Source organism: Malus sylvestris, chromosome 3, assembly GCF_916048215.2.
Source record: "Malus sylvestris chromosome 3, drMalSylv7.2, whole genome shotgun sequence".
NCBI lineage: Eukaryota > Viridiplantae > Streptophyta > Magnoliopsida > Rosales > Rosaceae > Malus > Malus sylvestris.
In genome coordinates, this window is record NC_062262.1 from 16,086,437 (window position 1) to 16,105,699 (window position 19,263).

Consider the following 19,263-nt stretch of genomic DNA (forward strand, 5'->3'; position numbering starts at 1 on the left):
AAGTGTGGGGGTATTTGATAAGCTTATATTTATATATACTTTACATCAAATTCACTTGTCTTTTCTTAGTTAGTTCCTTATATTTTTGAGCTATTTACTTTGTTTTTGTGTTTTCTAGGATTTGTCAAGCAAAGAAAAGAAAAATAGTACAAGTTGGATATTAAGTAACACATTCGTCAAAATTGCCTGTGCAGGTCAGCTGATTTGGAAGCAAGTTGTGAATAGCTCAAAATGAATTAGAGAATGAGTCTTATATGCTTGGAAAGCTACGGATGTCTATTTTTTAGAGCATTTCACGGATTGTTAATATCATTTTTGTAGAAGAAGTTATGGCCGTTTTAACACTGAAAAGTTCACAAAAGACTGGCAGTTTGTAACTGCAATGAAAGCAATAAACCCAATAAATGTAGCAGCCAAAACTGATGCAGCCAAGAACAAGCCAGTTGATACCTATTCAAATATCAGAGGAAATGAAAATAAAGATGAGGATTAAGTGGGAGTAATTGGCATAAAGGCTACCCAAAGAGTTACAATTGTTTTACCATTTCCTCTCACTTATTGTCATCACTAATTGGCTGTTAGTGGGGTGAGTTATGGAGCAGAAATGAGGCAGCAAGCATGGGCATAAAGGCTGAGGTTGCAGCGGAAAAAGAGTAGTTTTTTTTTAGGAAAAAAAGATAGAAAAAAAAAGAAGGAAAGGAAGGAAAAAAAGGCAAGGCTGCTGTGTTGAGGAAGGAAGGAAAGGAAGGAGGAAATCTTGGCATTCTCTTCTTTCGGTTTTATCTTCTCAAACTCATGTCTTTCTTTTGATTTAATTTGAGAACTATGTGTAACTAAATTTTTAGAAGTTAGAGGCTGTTTTCAAGCCCCGAATATGATTGCAAGTTTGTTATGACATTTTGTTTGAATTACTTTTATGAATGGATGAAAATTGGTTCACTACTTGTCTCATTGATGAATTCTTTATTTGTTTTCTATAGATGCATACTTAGTAAGCATATATAGGATTCTAATGCTATGAATATGTGTGTGTCTGCCCTTGTCGAATGAGGATCTACATATGTTCTAGAGTAGTACTTGTTAATTGTGATTAACATGTGAACCAATTTCTAGGATAAGTAAGACAACGCCAATACTTACGATGCCTTGTGATGACTCAAACTCTTTTCGTTCTTAATGATTTCTACTTGTTAAATCTATGAACACGTCATTCTAGATTGCATGCTAGGGACTAAGTTAAGTTGAAAACGCCATTCTCTTAACATGCTACGTAAGAAAGAGTAGTAGGTTGAGTTCTAACATTGAGCCAACTTGAGCATCTTCATCCGGAAATAAAAGAAATTTGAATGAAACATAACATGTTTGCATGATTATTTGGTGGTGGATAGCAATACCCCTAACTTTTTTTTCTTAATTTGTGAACTACTTAATATCTGTTTCTATCCTGTTTGTTTCGATTTAATTTAAATAGCAAATCAACTCCAAAAATCCCAAATATTTGTGTGACTGTAGCTCTATGTGTCTAGTATCTGCATATAAAATTTCATAGACTTTAGATAAGTATAAGTCGGTCTAATAATTATTTTTCGGTGGCTGGTCAGTAGGGACAGCAACCCAGTTTTTGTGACATTTTACATAGTTAGATAAAACAATCTTGTGTGGAAAAGACCCTTATTTTCATATGCTACAATTGACAAATCTTAGTGTTAATAAGGAAAATTAATAGGACATTTGTGTGCTACTTTGTGGTGTGCTTTTAATCCTATCAATTGGTGAAATACATATGTAATACCAATTGTAGCTCCTATATATACTCCACTTTGGAGATTAATGGATATATAAGAAATTCCCAAATATTATTATATATATTTTTGGTATTTACCATGTTTAGTTTAATATTATCTGTTTATTGTATATCGTGCGATCAGAAAAATTTTTAGAATTATTTTTTAAAATTAAACAAAAATAATACCTAACGAAAATTAGCCGCATAATATATGATGAACGGATATAATATGAAGATCCCTAGAATCCTCGTAAGGAGAATCTGATGAGGATCCTCATCTGGCAAGTGGAATCAACATTCTGACAAGTGGCCCCCTGCTTGCCAAGTTGGTACTATGTGCCACTGAAAGAAATTATAAAAAGTTTCTTTGGCTGAATATACCAAATTAAATGCATCAAGAAGAAGAATAAATTTTTTTCGTCAAACAATAAATTTTATTAAATTAGATGTTAGATTAGACATCGATGGAGTTTGAATCCACATCGTCATGCAAGAACTGAACATTTTTCCACCACTGTAGTAAGGAGTCACTTGCAATAAGAAGAATAACTAAGGAACAAACTTTGAGAGAAAGCTTAACTCTATAATTACATGTCGGCGTTTAATGGGATATACAAGATTACATGTATGTTATATCAATAAATTGATAAAATATTTAACAAGCATAGACAATATGAATTAACGGATGGTGGTAAAGTTTAGAGACATTAATGATTAATTTCTAGAATTTAGGGATCAAAATGAGGAACAAGGTCAAATTGTAAAAAGGATAATGTTAGGGAGACCAAATTTTCTAAATCAAATTTCAAACCAAATGATGTGATCATAGATGATTAGGTTATTAACTAAGTGTCCATTAATATACTTGTTTTTTATTGGTGACATATTATTTGATTTATAAATTTAGTTTAAAATTTTGGTCTCCTATCATTACCCTTTCAAAAATCTTCCTTACAAAATCCCTTCCTATTTCATAAAACAATGATATCATAACCATTTCATTGCAATGAAAACCAATCATATGTTAACAAAAAATTTGAAGCATCGAACACACACAACTCAACCCAACTACACACAATTATTATTCACCCACTATCACATCCTGGCCAGGGGTGGACCACTTCCCGGGCTCGCTCTACCACCGTAGCACGATATTGTCCGCTTTGGGCCCCGACTATGCCCTCACGGTTTTGTTTCTAGGAACTCACACGAGAACTTCCTAGTGGGTCACTCATCATGGGATTGCTCTCACGCGCTACTCGCTTAAGTTCGAAGTTTCGATGGAACCCGAAGTCAGTGAGCTCCCAAAAGGCCTCATGCTAGGTAGGGATGAGAATATACATATAAGGATCACTCCCATGAGCGATGTAGGATCTTACAATCCACCCCCCTTAAGGGGCCCGACGACCTTGTCGGCACACCACGGCCAGGGTTAGGCTCTGATACCATTTGTCACATCCCGACCCGGGGTGGACCACTTCCCGGGCTCACTCCACCACCGTAGCACGATATTGTTCGCTTTGGGCCCCTACTACGCCCTCACAGTTTGTTTCTAAGAACTCACATGAGAACTTCCTAGTGGGTCACCTATCATAGGATTGCTCTCGTGCGCTACTCGCTTAATTTCGGAGTTTCAATGGAACCCGAAGCCAGTGAGCTTCCAAAATGCCTCATGCTAGGTAGGGATAGGAATATACATATAAGGATCACTCCCCTTGGCGATGTGGGATCTTACACCCACAATAAAAAATCAATGTTAATATACAATGTTAATAAATATAGGGAGCTTCTGTTAAAAATGTCTCAAGTACCTTCATGGAGCTCACTCCACATTGTATTTTAACGATCCATCCATTTATCCTTTTTTTTTTTGTCAGAAACTTCTAACTTTTAGGTCTTTCTTTTTAAATTATTTCTCGTAAAAATCACCCAAATTTGAAATTATATAACCGTTGGACTACATATTAGATATTTTAGTTTTTTTTTTTTGAGACATCGTTTAGTAAATCATATAACATGATTGTTGCTAATTAGATTATTACTCAAATCTCTACTAATTAATAAAACACTCATTGTCAACCAAAACCTATGAAATTACCAGTTTAACCCTCTAATTAAAATAGAACATGAATAAGAAATATGGGGCAGAAATGTAATTTCACATAACCAAATTTTGCTGTTTTTTTTCAAAGCCTCACATACATGTAATCCTAACATATCTCTAATTAAAATAAATAAAAAATAAAAATTTCTCACTCTCACATTGTCCATCAATCTCTTCCTCTTTGGTTCTATTTCAAAAACAAATATAAAAAAATTTCTCACATATTTTGGGTGTGCCCATATGCTAGTATTAATTAACGTAATTATTTTCTATTATTGACACATTACATAGTCTATTTAATTAATTTAAAAATTAATTTACTTAACATTATTCGAAATATAATCATGCTACATGTAAAAGCAATAAAAAAATTCATCCACAATCCAGCAGGGGCCATTATAATGGAATCTTCTTCTTGAATTCTGTTTTGATTTATATTTAATTTGGATACTGAGTCACTTTGTTGTGGAAATATTTTGTTGTATGATTTGGTCAGCAATGTCTACATCTCGTGCGATATCTCATCCCACTAGGAAGGATAAAGGGACACATAAAAATAGTAGAGAACCATTGCACATTTGTCTTCAACCATAAATTTGTTAAGTGGAATCAATATTTTGACAAGTGGCCCTTGCACGTCATGTTGGCATTTGGCACTATGTGCCCCTGAATAAAATTACAAAAAGTTTCTTTGACTGAAATAATATCATATTAAATGCATCAAAGAAGAATGAAGGAAGAAGAAGAGCTGAACAACAAAATTTGATAGAAAGCTAAACTGTATAATTTACGTGTCCATGTGTAATTGGAGATATAGGTTTATTTGTGCGCTACATCAATAAATTGATAAAATATTTAACATAGATAGCATAGGTTTTTTTATTTGAAACTAAGTTTTCATTTCTGTAAAAATAACAGAGTACAAGAAGATTGGGAGAGTAAGGGAAGCCTCGTTATAAATTTCCAGTGTAGAGGGACAAAAAGAGTACTTCACCAAGATGCTCCCCACTTACATTCAATTATCATTCACCAAATCTACTTCTAGAATAGGAATGAGCCAAAGTGGCTCCTCCTCTATCCAAGTATGAAAACCTTCATTGTGAAGGCCAAATTTTGCTAATTCATGATCCACCATGTTTCCTTCACGCTGTTTCCATTTACATGAAAAATAAGAGAATCTCTTCTTCAAGGTATCAATCGCCTCCAATATATTATCATCCCTATCAAGATGAAAATCAATTACAACAATTAAATCCACTGTGCTTTTGGAATCCAGTTTCAAAATTATAGAAGTGAACCTCGCATCGTATGCAAATAATAAACCCTCCTTTGCCGCGAGCAATTTGGTTGTTAAAGCATCGAAATAACCATATAGTTGTATCACACAACCTACCATCAAAGCCCCATCGTCATTTATAATAACAACTCATACACCTCTATTCAATCCCTTCAACGATATTGCTCTAACATTGACCTTGAATATGCCCCCGGGGCCCGGTGGATGCTGCCATCGCCGATCCTCCACAGCCCCATTGCCCCGCACTTGGTCAATCTTGTTGGCACCTTGAAAATCAAGAAGAAGATAAAAAATAAAAAATAAAAACTTGACAATAGCTCGGCAAAATAGGTAGTGAACATATTTTGAACCTCATTGGTCTGGGAATCCAATTGTAAACGGACAAGGCAATCCCATTATCCTTCCCCCATACGAGAGACGGCCAAATGAAAGACGGTCGAACGCGCAACCCCGCTTGGAGGATTGTATTAGTCGGATAGTAGCCAGCACGATAAACATACTTGCTTTGCGAGCAACGCCTGATTGAAACATTCGAAATCCCAAAAACCCAAACCACCTTCGTACTTGCTCTGACATAAATTCTCCCATTTAGTCCAATGTATTCCTTTCTCATTCTTTGATTCGGAGCACCAATACTTTGGACATCCGAAAATAACTGAAGAGCTTTTCTTTCCACCCGCATATTTTCTTCCCAACTCGGTCTTTAATGGCCCCAGAAAGTTGCCATCGGCAAGCCCAAGTATTTGTCATGGCCCTGCACAATTGGCATTCCCAAGTCAGAAGCCACCATGATTTTTAGATTTGGAAGAATTTTATTCACAGTTTCACACGAACCCCTTGTGGATTAATAGATGGTGGTAAATTTTAGAGACAATAATGATTAATATCTAGAATTTAGGGATCAAAATTAGGAACGAGGTCAAAACCTTCTATCTCTTAGCTTTTCTTTGAAAAAATCATTTTAGTAAAAATCACCCAAACCAGAAATTATATAACCGTTGGACTAAATATCAGATACTTAGTTTTTTTTTTTTTTTTTTTTTTTGGAAACATCGTTTACTTTCTTCACTGCAATTGAATGTTATAATGATTTTAGAATTATCTAATTTTTGCTAATATGATATAAGAATGTTGAATAGAAATTTACCTCTTCGCTTTAGATGATATATGAATATTGAAATGAAATATAAACTTTTTGGATCATTGAAAATGTACAAAATGCATCCTACAAAGTATCCCTCAAATCCTCAGTAATATGGGAACATTGAATTGAAATATAAACTCTTGGGATCATTGAAAAAGTTACGAAATGCATTTCACAAAGTATCCCTCAAATCCTCAATAGAGGAAACGGTTATTTTGAACAAGTTACCTAGAACAGCCCTAGACACTGCCTATAATCTTCTCATGCAACAGATACCCCAGAAGTTTCCTTTTCAATAAGATGAGCATTTTTCAACAAGATAATTTCTTTGACAATCATGCTTTGACAACATACTCATGATTTCCTAATATTTTGCAATGTTGTAAACTTTATGCATCTCAACATCTTTAGCATGTACCCAACAAAATCAGACAAATACAGTGAACAAATCATAAATCCTATAGAGCATAACAATTCGCTTGAACCGCTGTAATAAGAACTTCAAGTGAACCAAAAATGGGGACTTTCAGTGGCACAACAATGTTTCCGAACAAAATCAGACCAAAAAGGGCAAAGTTACATCACATAACATTATCTGATTCCACATTAGTAGTGCAAAATAAACTGTCGACAATAGCGGAGACAAACGTATGGCCCTTAAGGACAAAAAGAAATGATGGATATAGTCACCATAGTAAATGTAAAAGACAATGATTTTCCCTAACATCACCACAAAAAAGGTGAATGCATACTTGCGCCTTGATGACCAAAAACAAACACCTTTCCCGTTTAAGTATTGGTGGCTCTGGTGTAAATCTGCTGGCTAGCATGAGCAGCTATCAGCCTAATGGAACCCCTTGCCATCAAATCCTTAATCGCACGGCGAGCCAATGATCCATTAATCTGAAGAAAAATAAAACAATGAAACAAGAGAAAAGAAATTAACTTCAGTTACTTTACGATCAAGTTGACAATGTCAATGAACACTTCATCGACCAATAGGCTCAAGACTTGGAAATTGTAATATAATCAGCAACTAAAAACACAATGCAAAATATGCGGAGAACTTAAACCTTCATTTGAAATCCAATCATTATAACAGCTATACATGGAGTTTAAGCGTAATGGGATAGTGGGGTTCTCAGGAACGATCTTTTGGACGGTAAAAAAAACAATTTTTTTTACTTTAACTGCCTATGCATGCTTATAAAGCATTTGAATTTATGTCTTCCATGATGATCCTTAATTACGATTTGACTCATAGTACAACATGGGTGGATATATAGTATACGAGTTTCTCAGTTGACAATCAGTAATAACAACAGGATGTGATGTGACGTGATGAAAAGTGAGAAGAAAAGAATCATAGATGCAATGAACTATCTTATAATGCTTTCCATTAGTCCCCAGATTTGCAAAAAAAACAGAACCCTACCAACCAAAGCGTGACATAAACAGTCCAAAAGTCGACGAGAGATGAACAAAAAGAAAGACCCAACATTGGAAGAATAGATAATTGGAGTAGAGTATGAGGACTGGAAAAGGATTAGCAGCTGCTTAAGCACTAAAGAGGAAAACTGATTTACCGCAAAATAATACAAGTTTCCCTGATATTCTATTAAAACAAAGGACATTAGGTTAAATTATCACGGCCCAAATTAAGCCTAATAGTTTAAAGCTTAAATTCATCAGCGTCGGTTATTTTAGGAAACAATCAGCTAGAAAACTTTCCTAATTGCGTCTAGAAGAGATTAAGTATGCATGCAGGAACAGAGTAACAGAAGTCATAAGCATATAATACTAGCTCTGAAGCTCAACTGAGGGAATAAAAATCTCGATATGCGCACAAATTACATGACAAATACAACATAACTATCCAATCACATTGAGTAATTGCGCCAGTTTTGTTTGACATGTAAAAATGTGAATCATGATGGTGAATACAAGCAAAGCACAGCAACAGTTGCAACAAATTTACATCTATACTGTGTATTTAGTGAGAAAGTAATTATGCCATTAAACAGAGCAGGGTGAAAACAACAACTTGGAACAAACCCTATAATCATAAAAGAAATAAAAAATTAAGAACTAACGACGAGTATACCATCTATCTAATACAAATTGTAAGTAGATAGATACAGTGCCAAAGAGATAAAAGGGTGAACTTGTAAAGATCATGCATCATTTCAATCACTTTATTGATACCCACGATACCTTTTCGTCAATTTGTTTACCAAAAACTATAAATCCATTTTGAAAATTAAGCATTATCTAACTGAAACAGATACTTAGACTTCGAAAATAAGGGACATTTATACAGAATAACAACTCCCTATGTAAACAACCATACATAGAATAAGAACTCGAACTCGGATTCATACCCTCAGTCTGTCAGACAAGATGGAAGGAGTAATGAGCTTGTACTTCGGAACTTCTGAAAGCAGCTTGTCGTAGGTGCCCTGATCAAACAAAACCATGTTGTTCACCTTCTCCTTTTGCTTTCCCTTGCTCCACTTCTGTTAATCCATCAAACAAAGTAAAAAAAAATGAAAATATTTTCTCACATTTCACATACAAAACTCCATGAAAGTACTGAAATCTTTCAATAATGATCCCAAACAATCAAATAAAAGACCCAAATAGTAGAAACAAATTCTGGATAGGAAAAACAAACGGACTTTCTTCTTCTGCTTGCCTCCTCCGGACTTGGCAGGCTTTGAGGACGGTGGGGGAGCCTTATCCTTCTTGGGAGCCTGTAAAAACAACAAGTACAAGAAATTAAGCGACGAATCTACATAACTCAAAGAACAAAAATGTGGCATTCAGATTTTTTGCAAGCATTAGAAGGGAAATGAAGAGACTTTGGGGGTCGGAAGGGAGAGAAAATTACCATGGCGATGGAGAGTCGCGGATTCGCAGGGGTTGCCTGGTTCTGGAGTCAATGTGGAGTATGATGCAGCCGTCAGAGGCTCAGAGGGAGAAGGTAGAGTTAGGGTTTAGAAAAGAACAGCAAAGAAATAGAGTTTGGGCTTGGTGGGGTTTTTAGGGTTAAAGCTCACAATTGGTTAGTAAAAATGTGATTTAAATTCGTTTTTAGCGATAATCGAATTTTAAGATCTCTTAATTACAAATGAAAATAAATACTACTAAACCGTAGTGGTATTAAGTAGCGTATGCGTTTTTGAGCATTAAGAAGGTTTTTCTTAGATCAATATTTTTATTTTCTTAATTTTGAGAAAACAGCATAAGGGTCGTTTGGTTATCAATCCCTTTGATCATAGGAATGTATCTCACAACTAGGGTGGGCACTTGAAACCGAAAACCGAAACCGAAACACGAATCGAATCAAACCGCACCAAACGGTTTGGTTTTGCGGTTTTGAAACGGTTTCGGTTTCAAAACTGAACCGCGGCACACAAAACGGTTTGGTTTTGGTTTTGGGTTTTCAAAACCGCACCGAAACCGAAACCGCACCATATAATAAATAAATGTTATATAACTTATATTTTAAACTTTTCAACAAGGTTATAACTTATAGGTTTGTATTATGGCAAACTTAACCTTTCAATTGGATTGTAAAGTATTGTGATTGGTGATCAAGTTCAATTTTAATAGATGTGATGCATAAGGATTTAAAGTTTAAATCCTTTGATGCATTGGATGTTGTCTCAATTTTAGTAGTTGTCATTTGTTGCAGTTTTGGTACAAGTTAGCTGCACTTTTGGTGCAGATTTTTGGTTCTGTTTTGTGCAGTTTTTTGGTACAGTTTTGGGGCTGTTTTGGTGCAGTTTTTGGTGCTGTTTTGGTGCTGTTTTTTAATGTAGTTTTGCTGCATTATTTTTGGGTGCAGTTTTGGTGCAGTGTTGTGCAGTTTTTGCTGCTGTTTTTTATGCAGTTTTGCTGCAATTTTACTGCATATTCATTAATTAATATACGAGGAAAATAAGACCGTCTTATGCATAAATAGGTGTATATTTTAAATTGTACATTTTTTTTCTCAAAAACCAAACCAAAACCGTTTGAAACCGCACCGCACCGAACCGAACGGTTTGGTTTCATTTCGGTTTTGGCTTCAAAACCGCACCGCACCGCACCGCAAAATGTTTCGGTTTCGGTTGTGGTTTCATTCGAAACTGCACCAAACCGCAAAATGTCCGATCTGAATTTTTTTGAAGTGTTTCGAATTTATTCCAACAAAATCTTTATATACTAAAACTCAGTCGTGTGGGTTTTTGATTTGGTTGGTTTGGATCTTTAGTTTCGTTTTGTTTTTAGTTTCGTCAAAGTCTAAACTTTTTGGTGCTTTTGTGTGCAGGTTTGGAAGCCAAGTGTGTTGAATGTAAGTCTTTTCGGCTTTTTTGTTTGGGGTTTCTGCAGGAGCAAATTTTTTGCTTTTCTGTGTTGTGAGAGTTGTGTGTAGTATTGTGTTTTGTTTTTGTTTGATGTTTTAATGTGAGATGTTTTTTCTTGGTAATGAGTTTGGTGACGCTGAGGTTACAGTCATATTTGTTTGTGAGAAATTGATTTTAAAGGAGGTGGTTAGCTTCTTAAAAGGTGATGCATGTTTTATGAATGTCAAGTGTTTAAGATATGGTGTTGTTGTAGCCTATTAGTTGAGTGAGTGATGAACACCATCAGTGGTGGCAAAATGAAAGAAAGGAAATAGAAAGAAAATGGTGTATTTCAACAGTATGATGACCTAATTTGTGCAAAAAAAAAAACAACAACAACAAAGCCTTTTCCCACTAAGTAGGGTCGGCTATATGAATCCTAGAACGCCATTGCGCTCGGTTTTGTGTCATGTCCTCCGTTAGATCCAAGTACTCTAAGTCTTTTCTTAGGGTCTCTTCCAAAGTTTTCCTAGGTCTTCCTCTACCCCTTCGGCCCTAAACCTCTGTCCCGTAGTCACATCTTCGAACCAGAGCGTCAGTAGGCCTTCTTTGCCCATGTCCAAACCACCGTAACAGATTTTCTCTCATCTTTCCTTCAATTTCGGCTACTCCTACTTTACCTCGGATATCCTCATTCCCAATCTTATCCTTTCTCGTGTGCCCACACATCCCACGAAGCATCCTCATCTCCGCTACACCCATTTTGTGTACGTGTTGATGCTTCACTGCCCAACATTCTGTGCCATACAGCATCGCTGGCTTTATTGTCGTCCTATAAAATTTTCCCTTGAGCTTCAGTGGCCTACAACGGTCGCACAACACGCCGGATGCACTCTTCCACTTCATCCATCCAGCTTGTATTCTATGGTTGAGATCTACATCTAATTCTCCGTTCTTTTGCAAGATAGATCCTAGGTAGCGAAAACGATCGCTTTTTGTGATCTTCGCTAGATTGCTCCGGTCATTAGTGTGGATAAGTATATAAATAGATAGAGATAGGAAAGCAAACACAAGATCTACGTGGTTCACCCAGATTGGCTACGTCCACAGAATAGATGAGTTCTCATTAATTGTGGAGGGTTTACACAAGTACATAGGTTCAAGCTCCCCTTTAGTGAGTACAAGTGAATGATTTAGTATAAATGACATTAGGAAATATTGTGGGAGAATGATCTCGTAATCACGAAACTTCTAAGTACCGAAGTGTGGTATCGTCTTCACTTGCCTTATCTGTCTCATAAGTAGATGTGGCATCTTCTCTAGAAGTACTCTTCCTCCATCCAGGGGTGGTATCTTTAACTGGTGGAGATGCACAAGGTAATGTATCAATTTCACTTGAAGCTTACTTGTAGTTTCAGGCTTGGTCAAGCGCGATACAAACCATGTAGTAGGAGTCCCCCAAGTCGCCGAGCTAGGGGATCTGCTGAAAAAGGTGACAGACAAGGTAAGCAATCAGAGCTCCAAGCAATCAGTCCCAAATCAAAAGTTTGATTTCGAGTTCCGGCTGATTGCTCTCATTCTCCCTATCTTGCAGGCAGCATGAAGGATAAAGAGAAGAAAAATGAGAAGAGATAATATGAGATACCTTTGCTTTTGAAGAAGTAACTTTCCACGGGCTTATTCTTGAACTGAGGTGGAGGGTTTTCTGGTTTCCTCCGGAGTATAAGGCCGACTGAAGAATTTGAGGGACAAAACAAGTCCATCAAATCTAGAGTACGTTCGACCCTGCTGATATGGGATACTTTTGCTTTTGACAGAGTAGTGGATGTATCAGCTCGTGTGCTGTTACGCTTGTCTCCACATGCTTCCTTGTATCCTTCTCATTTGCCCTATCTGTTCCTCAGGCAGATGCGGTATCTTCCCTGGAAGCATAAGATGTTGAAGATGAGTACTCGAGAGCAATGTCAGGTAAGTAATCAGGTAAGAGGTTCCAGGCAGTCAGTTCCTAACTGGAAGCTTGATTCCAAGTGCTGACTGATTGCTCTCTTTCTCCTTGTCTTGCAGGTTAGAAAAAGGCCAAAGGAAAAGACAGGGAAAAAGCATGATATGGGATACTCTTGCTTTTAACCCTAATGATATGAGATATTCTTGCTCTGGTATAGCTTGTTTGCAGAGGTATTATCGGGGGGAAAGAAAGCTGAATATTTTGAAAGGCTTCGTTAGGAGTGCCCTCTCAGATATGAGGAAGGGTTGAGCATTTTTGTAAGTCTGCCTGTCCGTTGGGGATGGAGGTCGACATATATAGGAGTCTCCCTAACAACAATTAGTAATGCTATTCCTTTACCCTGCTGGGTCATAGCACGGTAGTGGGAGCTACCAGCTTCACATGTTTTAACTCTGTCAGAGCACTTTGAAAAAGTGGTCTGTGGTATCTGGAAAGCTAATGTTGCGTGTGAAGATTACAGACAAGCTTTATCCAAAGAGATCTGGCTCTCGAAGTTGGGAAAGTGGTGCCTCTTCGATTTTCGAACAAGCAATCCTGTCAGGGATCTGGCTTTCGAGATTCGGAGAACGATGCCTCTTCGATTTTTGAGAAAGCAATCCTGCTGGGGGTCTGGCTCTCGAGATTCGAAGAGCGGTGTCTCTTCGATTTTTGAGAAAGTAATCATGTTGGGAGTCTGGCTTTCGAGATTCGGAGGGCGATGCCTCTTCGATTTTGGAGCAAGCAATCTTGTGGGGAGTGTTTTCTCGAATGTGAGTAAAGGTTGGGTATGTTTGCTAGTCTACCTTGCCACGGAGCACAAAGGTTGACACACAGGAACTTTCTAATTATCCAGCAGTGGTACTGTTCCTTTACCCTTGTGGGTAATAATATGGTAGCTAGACCTTCAAAATTTATGTGTCTAAACTTTGTTAGTGTTGTTTCTTTGCTATTCTTTTACCCTTCTTGGTCAGAGCGATGTAGTGGGAGCTGCAAGCTTCACGTGTCTCAACTTTGTCATAGAACTTTGGCAAAGTTATATGTGGTACCCATGAGCTAATGTTGCGTGTGGGAAGTGGATGATTGAACAGTAAGATTCATGTGCTTTCTACTTTACCAGAAATCTTCGACAAAATGCCCGTAATTTCCGCAAAGTTGAGTGTGCGTGTGACAGGTGCTGACAAGGCTGAAAAAGTAGGTGTCTCTTCGATTTCTGAGATTGGCCCTCGTGGTCTCTGAGCAGCCCAGCTTTTGAGAAAGTAAGCGCCTCTTCGATTTCTGAGATCGGCCTTCGTGGTTTGTGAGCAGCCCAGCTTTTGAGAAAGCAAACGCCTCTTCGATTTCTGAGCAAGCGCCTCTTCGATTTTTGAAGCTTCGTCGAGTGCAGATTTTTATAGAGGCTGACATTAAGTTCCAAAGCACACTTGAATCTCCACTAGTAGAAGCTCTATTCTTGCACTTCTAAGATCTTGATTTGTCCGACCTCTTCTCTCTTCAACACCTTTGAAAATGTCTGGCCTCTCCGACCGTCGTTTTGACTTGAACCTTGTTGAAGAGGCAGCCACACCTTCTCCAGACAACATATGGCGCCCATCCTTCATCTCCCGTACTGGTCTTCTTACCGTTGGGGATTCCGTGATGAAGAATGATATGACTGCTGCGGTGGTGGCCAGGAACCTTTTCACTCCCAAAGATAACAGACTACTTTCCAAACGGTCTGATGAGTTGGTTGTTAAGGATTCTTTGGCTCTCAGTGTTCAGTGTGCAGGTTTTGTGTCTAATATGGCCCAACGCCTATTTGCTCGAACCCGCCAAGTTGAATCATTGGCGGCTGAAGTGATGAGTCTCAAACAGGAGATTAGAGGGCTCAAGCATGAGAATAAACAGTTGCACCGGCTCGCACATGACTATGCTACAAACATGAAGAGGAAGCTTGACCAGATGAATGAATCTGATGGTCAGGTTTTACTTGATCATCATAGGTTTTTGGGTTTGTTCCAAAGGCATTTATTGCCTTCGTCTTCTGGGGCTGTACCGTGTAATGATGCTCCAAATGATCAACCTCTTATGCCTCCTCCTTCTAGGGTTCTGTCCAGTACTGAGGCTCCGAATGATCCCCCTCCGGTGCCTTCTCTTTCTGGGGCTCTACCGACTGTTGAGACTTCTCCTAAGCAACCTCTGTGAAGGCTCCCTCTTGTTTGTTTATTTTGACTCATGTATATGTACATATTTGTAACTTATCAGGGATATCAATAAATAAGCTTTGCTTTATTTCAACGTATTGTGTTAAATACACCAAAGCCTTCTTCGCTAAGTTCTTTGAATTTTTCTTTTATTGAAGCTTGTATGTTGAAGCTTTGTGAGTGGAGCATATAGGTTGAGGTAGTGTTCCCTTAATTTCCCGAGTGAGGAAAACTTCTCGGTTGGAGACTTGGAAAATCCAAGTCATTGAGTGGGGTCGACTATATGAATCTTAGAACACCATTTTGCTCGGTCCTGTGTCATGTCCTCCGTTAGATCCAAGTACTCTAAGTCTTTTCTTAGAGTCTCTTCCAAAGTTTTCCTAGGTTTTCCTCTACCCCTTCGACCCTGAACCTCTGTCTCATAGTCGCATCTTCTAATCGGATCGTCAGTAGGCCTTCTTTGCACATGTCCAAACCACCGTAACCGATTTTCTCTCATCTTTCCTTCAATTTCGGCTACTCCTACTTTACCCCGGATATCCTCATTCCTAATCTTATCCTTTCTCGTGTGCCCATACATCCAACGAAGCATCCTCATCTCCGCTACACCCATTTTGTGTACGTGTTGATGCTTCACCGCTGAACATTCTGTGCCATACAGCATCGCCGGCCTTATTGCCATCCTATAAAATTTTTCCTTGAGCTTCAGTGGCATATGGCGGTCACACAACACGCCGGATGCACTCTTCCACTTCATCCATCTAGCTTGTATTCTATGGTTGAGATCTCCATCTAATTCTCCGTTCTTTTGCAAGATAGATCCTAGGTAACGAAAACGGTCGCTCTTTGGTATTTCTTGATCTCCAATCCTCACCCCTAACTCGTTTTGGCCTCCATTTGCACTGAACTTGCACTTCATATATTCTGTCTTTGATCGGCTTAGGCGAAGACCTTTAGATTCCAACACTTCTCTCCAAAGGTTAAGCTTTGCATTTACCCCTTCCTGAGTTTCATCTATCAACACTATATCGTCTGCGAAAAGCATACACCAAGGAATATCATCTTGAATATGTCCTGTTAACTCATCCATTACCAACGCAAAAAGGTAAGGACTTAAGGATGAGCCTTGATGTAATCCTACAGTTACGGGAAAGCTTTCGGTTTGTCCTTCATGAGTTCGTACGGCAGTCTTTGCTCCTTCATACATATCCTTTATAGCTTCGATATATGCTACTCGTACTCCTTTCTTCTCTAAAATCCTCCAAAGAATGTCTCTTGGGACCCTATCATACGCTTTTTCCAAATCTATAAAGACCATGTGTAAATCCTTTTTCCCATCTCTATATCTTTCCATCAATCTTCATAAGAGATAGATTGCCTCCATGGTTGAGCGTCCTGGCATGAACCCGAATTGGTTGTCCGAAACCCGTGTCTCTTGCCTCAATCTATGCTCAATAACTCTCTCCCAAAGCTTCATTGTATGACTCATTAGCTTAATACCCCTATAATTCATGCAATTTTGTACGTCGCCCTTATTCTTGTAGATAGGCACCAATGTGCTCGTTCACCACTCATTTGGCATATTCTTCGTTTTCAAAATCCTATTGAAAAGGTCAGTGAGCCATGTTATACCTGTCTCTCCCAACACTTTCCACACTTCAATCGGTATATCGTCTGGGCCCACTACTTTTCTATGCTTCATCTTCTTCAAAGCTACAACCACTTTTTCCTTCCAGATTCGACGATAAAAGGAGTAGTTTCTACACTCTTCTGAGTTACTCAACTCCCCTAAAGAAGCACTCCTTTCATGTCCTTCATTAAAAAGATTATGAAAATAACCTCTCCATCTGTCTTTGACCGCGTTCGCTGTAGCAAGAACCTTTCCATCCTCATCCTTGATGCACCTCACTTGGTTTAGGTCCCTTGTCTTCTTTTCCCTTGCTCTAGCTAGTTTATAGATATCCAACTCTCCTTCTTTGGTATCTAGTCGCTTATACATATCGTCATAAGCCGCTAACTTAGCTTCTCTCACAGCTTTCTTCGCCTCTTGCTTCACTTTTCTATACCTTTCACCATTTTCATCGGTCATATCCTTGTATAAGGCTTTACAACATTCCTTCTTAGCCTTCACCTTTGTTTGTACCTCCTCATTCCACCACCAAGATTCATTTTGGTGTGGAGCAAAGCCCTTGGACTCTCCTAATACCTCTTTTGCTACTTTTCGGATACAACTAGCCATGGAATCCCACCTTTGGCTAGCTTCCCCCTCTCTATCCCACACACACTGGGTGATTACTTTCTCTTTGAACATGGCTTGTTTTTCTTCTTTTAGATTCCACCATCTAGTCCTTGGGCACTTCCAAGTCTTGTTCTTTTTCCTCACTCTTTTAATATGTACATCCATCACCAACAAGCGATGTTGATTAGCCACGCTCTCTCCCGGTATAACTTTGCAATCCTTACAAGTTATACGATCCCCTTTCCTTATTAGAAGAAAATCCATTTGTGTTTTTGACAACCCACTCTTGTAGGTGATCACATGTTCTTCTCTCTTCTTAAAGAAGGTGTTGGCTAAGAAGAGATCATATGCCATTGCAAAATCCAAGATAGCTTCCCCATCCTCGTTTCTCTCCCCAAAACCATGGCCACCATGAAAACCTCCATAGTTGCCTGTCTCCCTGCCCACGTGTCCATTTAAATCTCCTCCTATAAATAACTTCTCCGTCTGAGCAATTCCTTGCACCAAGTCTCCAAGGTCTTCCCAAAATTTCTCCTTCGAACTCGTATCCAACCCTACTTGAGGTGCGTACGCACTAATCACATTGATAAGTTCTTGTCCTATTACAATCTTGATTGCCATGATTCTATCTCCTACCCTCTTGACATCTACAACATCTTGTGTCAAGGTCTTGTCCACGATGATGCCAACACCGTTTCTCGTTCTATTTGTGCCCGAATACCAAAGTTTAAACCCTGAGTTTTCTAGATCCTTTGCCTTACGACCAACCCACTTAGTTTCTTATAGGCACATTTTGGTTCTGTAATTGTGTCTCTCTATGGGTTTTTTCTCTCCATTTAATACTGATCAATTTTTTGTTTCATTTTTCATGTAATCAAGTGAGCATTTGGCTTTAGTGACTTTTGCAAACTATAGCTTTCATACTAAATCAACTCCCAAGGTCACTCTGCAGATCATCGTCCAAGGTATCTACTCATTAATTTCTGCTAATTTGTATACAAGTTTTGCAGCCTTTTCACAGCATGTATTATTCCTTTGTTCAAGATTTGTAACTTTGTCGTGGTACATAGCGTGAACAAACAAATATCAACTCTTCACATTATAACATTATTTGCATGTAGGTTTGACCTTTTTTTTTTTTGTTATGGACAATTTAGGAGTACAAACATAAGATTTAACGTGTAAGAGTGAGGTATTAGGTGCATTTTTTCTAAGAAACGATCAAATGGATATATCCAACTCTCACAAAAACTCAAACCTATATGATTAGAACTAATTTATACATGCCAACTATAATTTATAAATTTTCTTGACATATTGTACATAATTGGTTGAGCATGATTGAATTGATTGGTTTGAATATGAATAGTTTCATAAACGTGATTCATATAAGATTTAAAATTTAGGACTTTTTTTCTTAAATAAGGCAATACTCTTCAACTTATTTTCGTTGTTTTTATCTGTACTTCAAACCACACCTATATTTTGTCATCTCATTTGCACTAAGACTGTCATTTACTTACATTGACAACTTCCAATTTCCAATTTGTAATATAACAGACAAAAGAAAACTTTCATGTGACAAGAAATGCAGAACACCACCCTTGGACATCTATTTTGTTACTCATGTGAATATTACTCTACCCTTGGACTATTTTGTTCCTCATTGTAAATAAGGTTGAAAATGAATTTTTACATCTATGTAAATAGTACCCCATCCTTGGACACCTATTTTGTTTTAAAAAAACTTTGTTCGTTTGTAATATCTGTGTGTAATTTGCTGGTCAAAGTTTACATGACTAAGCTGGATCTGCATTGAAGAAATCAAGTTTGGTGTGTGTGCAAAACAATGAAGACTTGATTATTAAGATCACGGAAGCAAAATTAAAACGTAATTATGTGTTATTGTTTTATACACAAATTATGCGGTGCTTTTTTGGGTGTCCATTTTGGAACAACAATCTTGCTGCTTTGGTCAGTGTTGACTTGTTTATAATAGTGTTCTAAAAAACGTCATAGGCGACCGCCTAGCAACCGAGGCGTTTTTGGGCAAATCGCGCTGAAAAATCGGGTTGGGCCTAGGCAGGCTAGGCGGGCTAGGTGGTCCTAGGCGAGCTAGACGGCCCTAAGCGGTCCTAGTGTCACGGGATGACTCTTTAAGCCTTCCGCCCGTGCGGCACTTAGACTTGAATACCTCG

At 38.0% G+C, this 19,263-nt stretch overlaps 1 protein-coding gene across 1 annotated transcript; it reads right to left on the reverse strand.

The window, feature by feature from the left end:
• Positions 1–6,837: 6,837 nt before the first annotated feature.
• On the reverse strand, positions 6,838–9,389 carry LOC126617284 (40S ribosomal protein S25-like). Its single transcript, XM_050285312.1, has 4 exons — positions 9,222–9,389; positions 9,010–9,084; positions 8,713–8,847; positions 6,838–7,234 (listed from the first exon to the last, which is right to left on the reverse strand). The coding sequence occupies exons 1-4, from the start codon at positions 9,222–9,224 to the stop codon at positions 7,121–7,123; spliced, it is 327 nt and encodes a 108-aa protein (XP_050141269.1). The 5' UTR covers positions 9,225–9,389; the 3' UTR covers positions 6,838–7,120.
• Positions 9,390–19,263: the final 9,874 nt, after the last annotated feature.

What these genes read in the sequence shown, in the direction of transcription:
- LOC126617284 (XM_050285312.1), bottom strand. An exon ending in GAGGCAAGCAGAAGAAGAAA is followed by an intron (nt 8,848 to 9,009) that starts GTCCGTTTGTTT and finishes ATGGATTAACAG; the next exon opens with AAGTGGAGCAAGGGAAAGCA. An exon ending in TCTTGTCTGACAGACTGAGG is followed by an intron (nt 7,235 to 8,712) that starts GTATGAATCCGA and finishes ATTTTTCTTCAG; the next exon opens with ATTAATGGATCATTGGCTCG.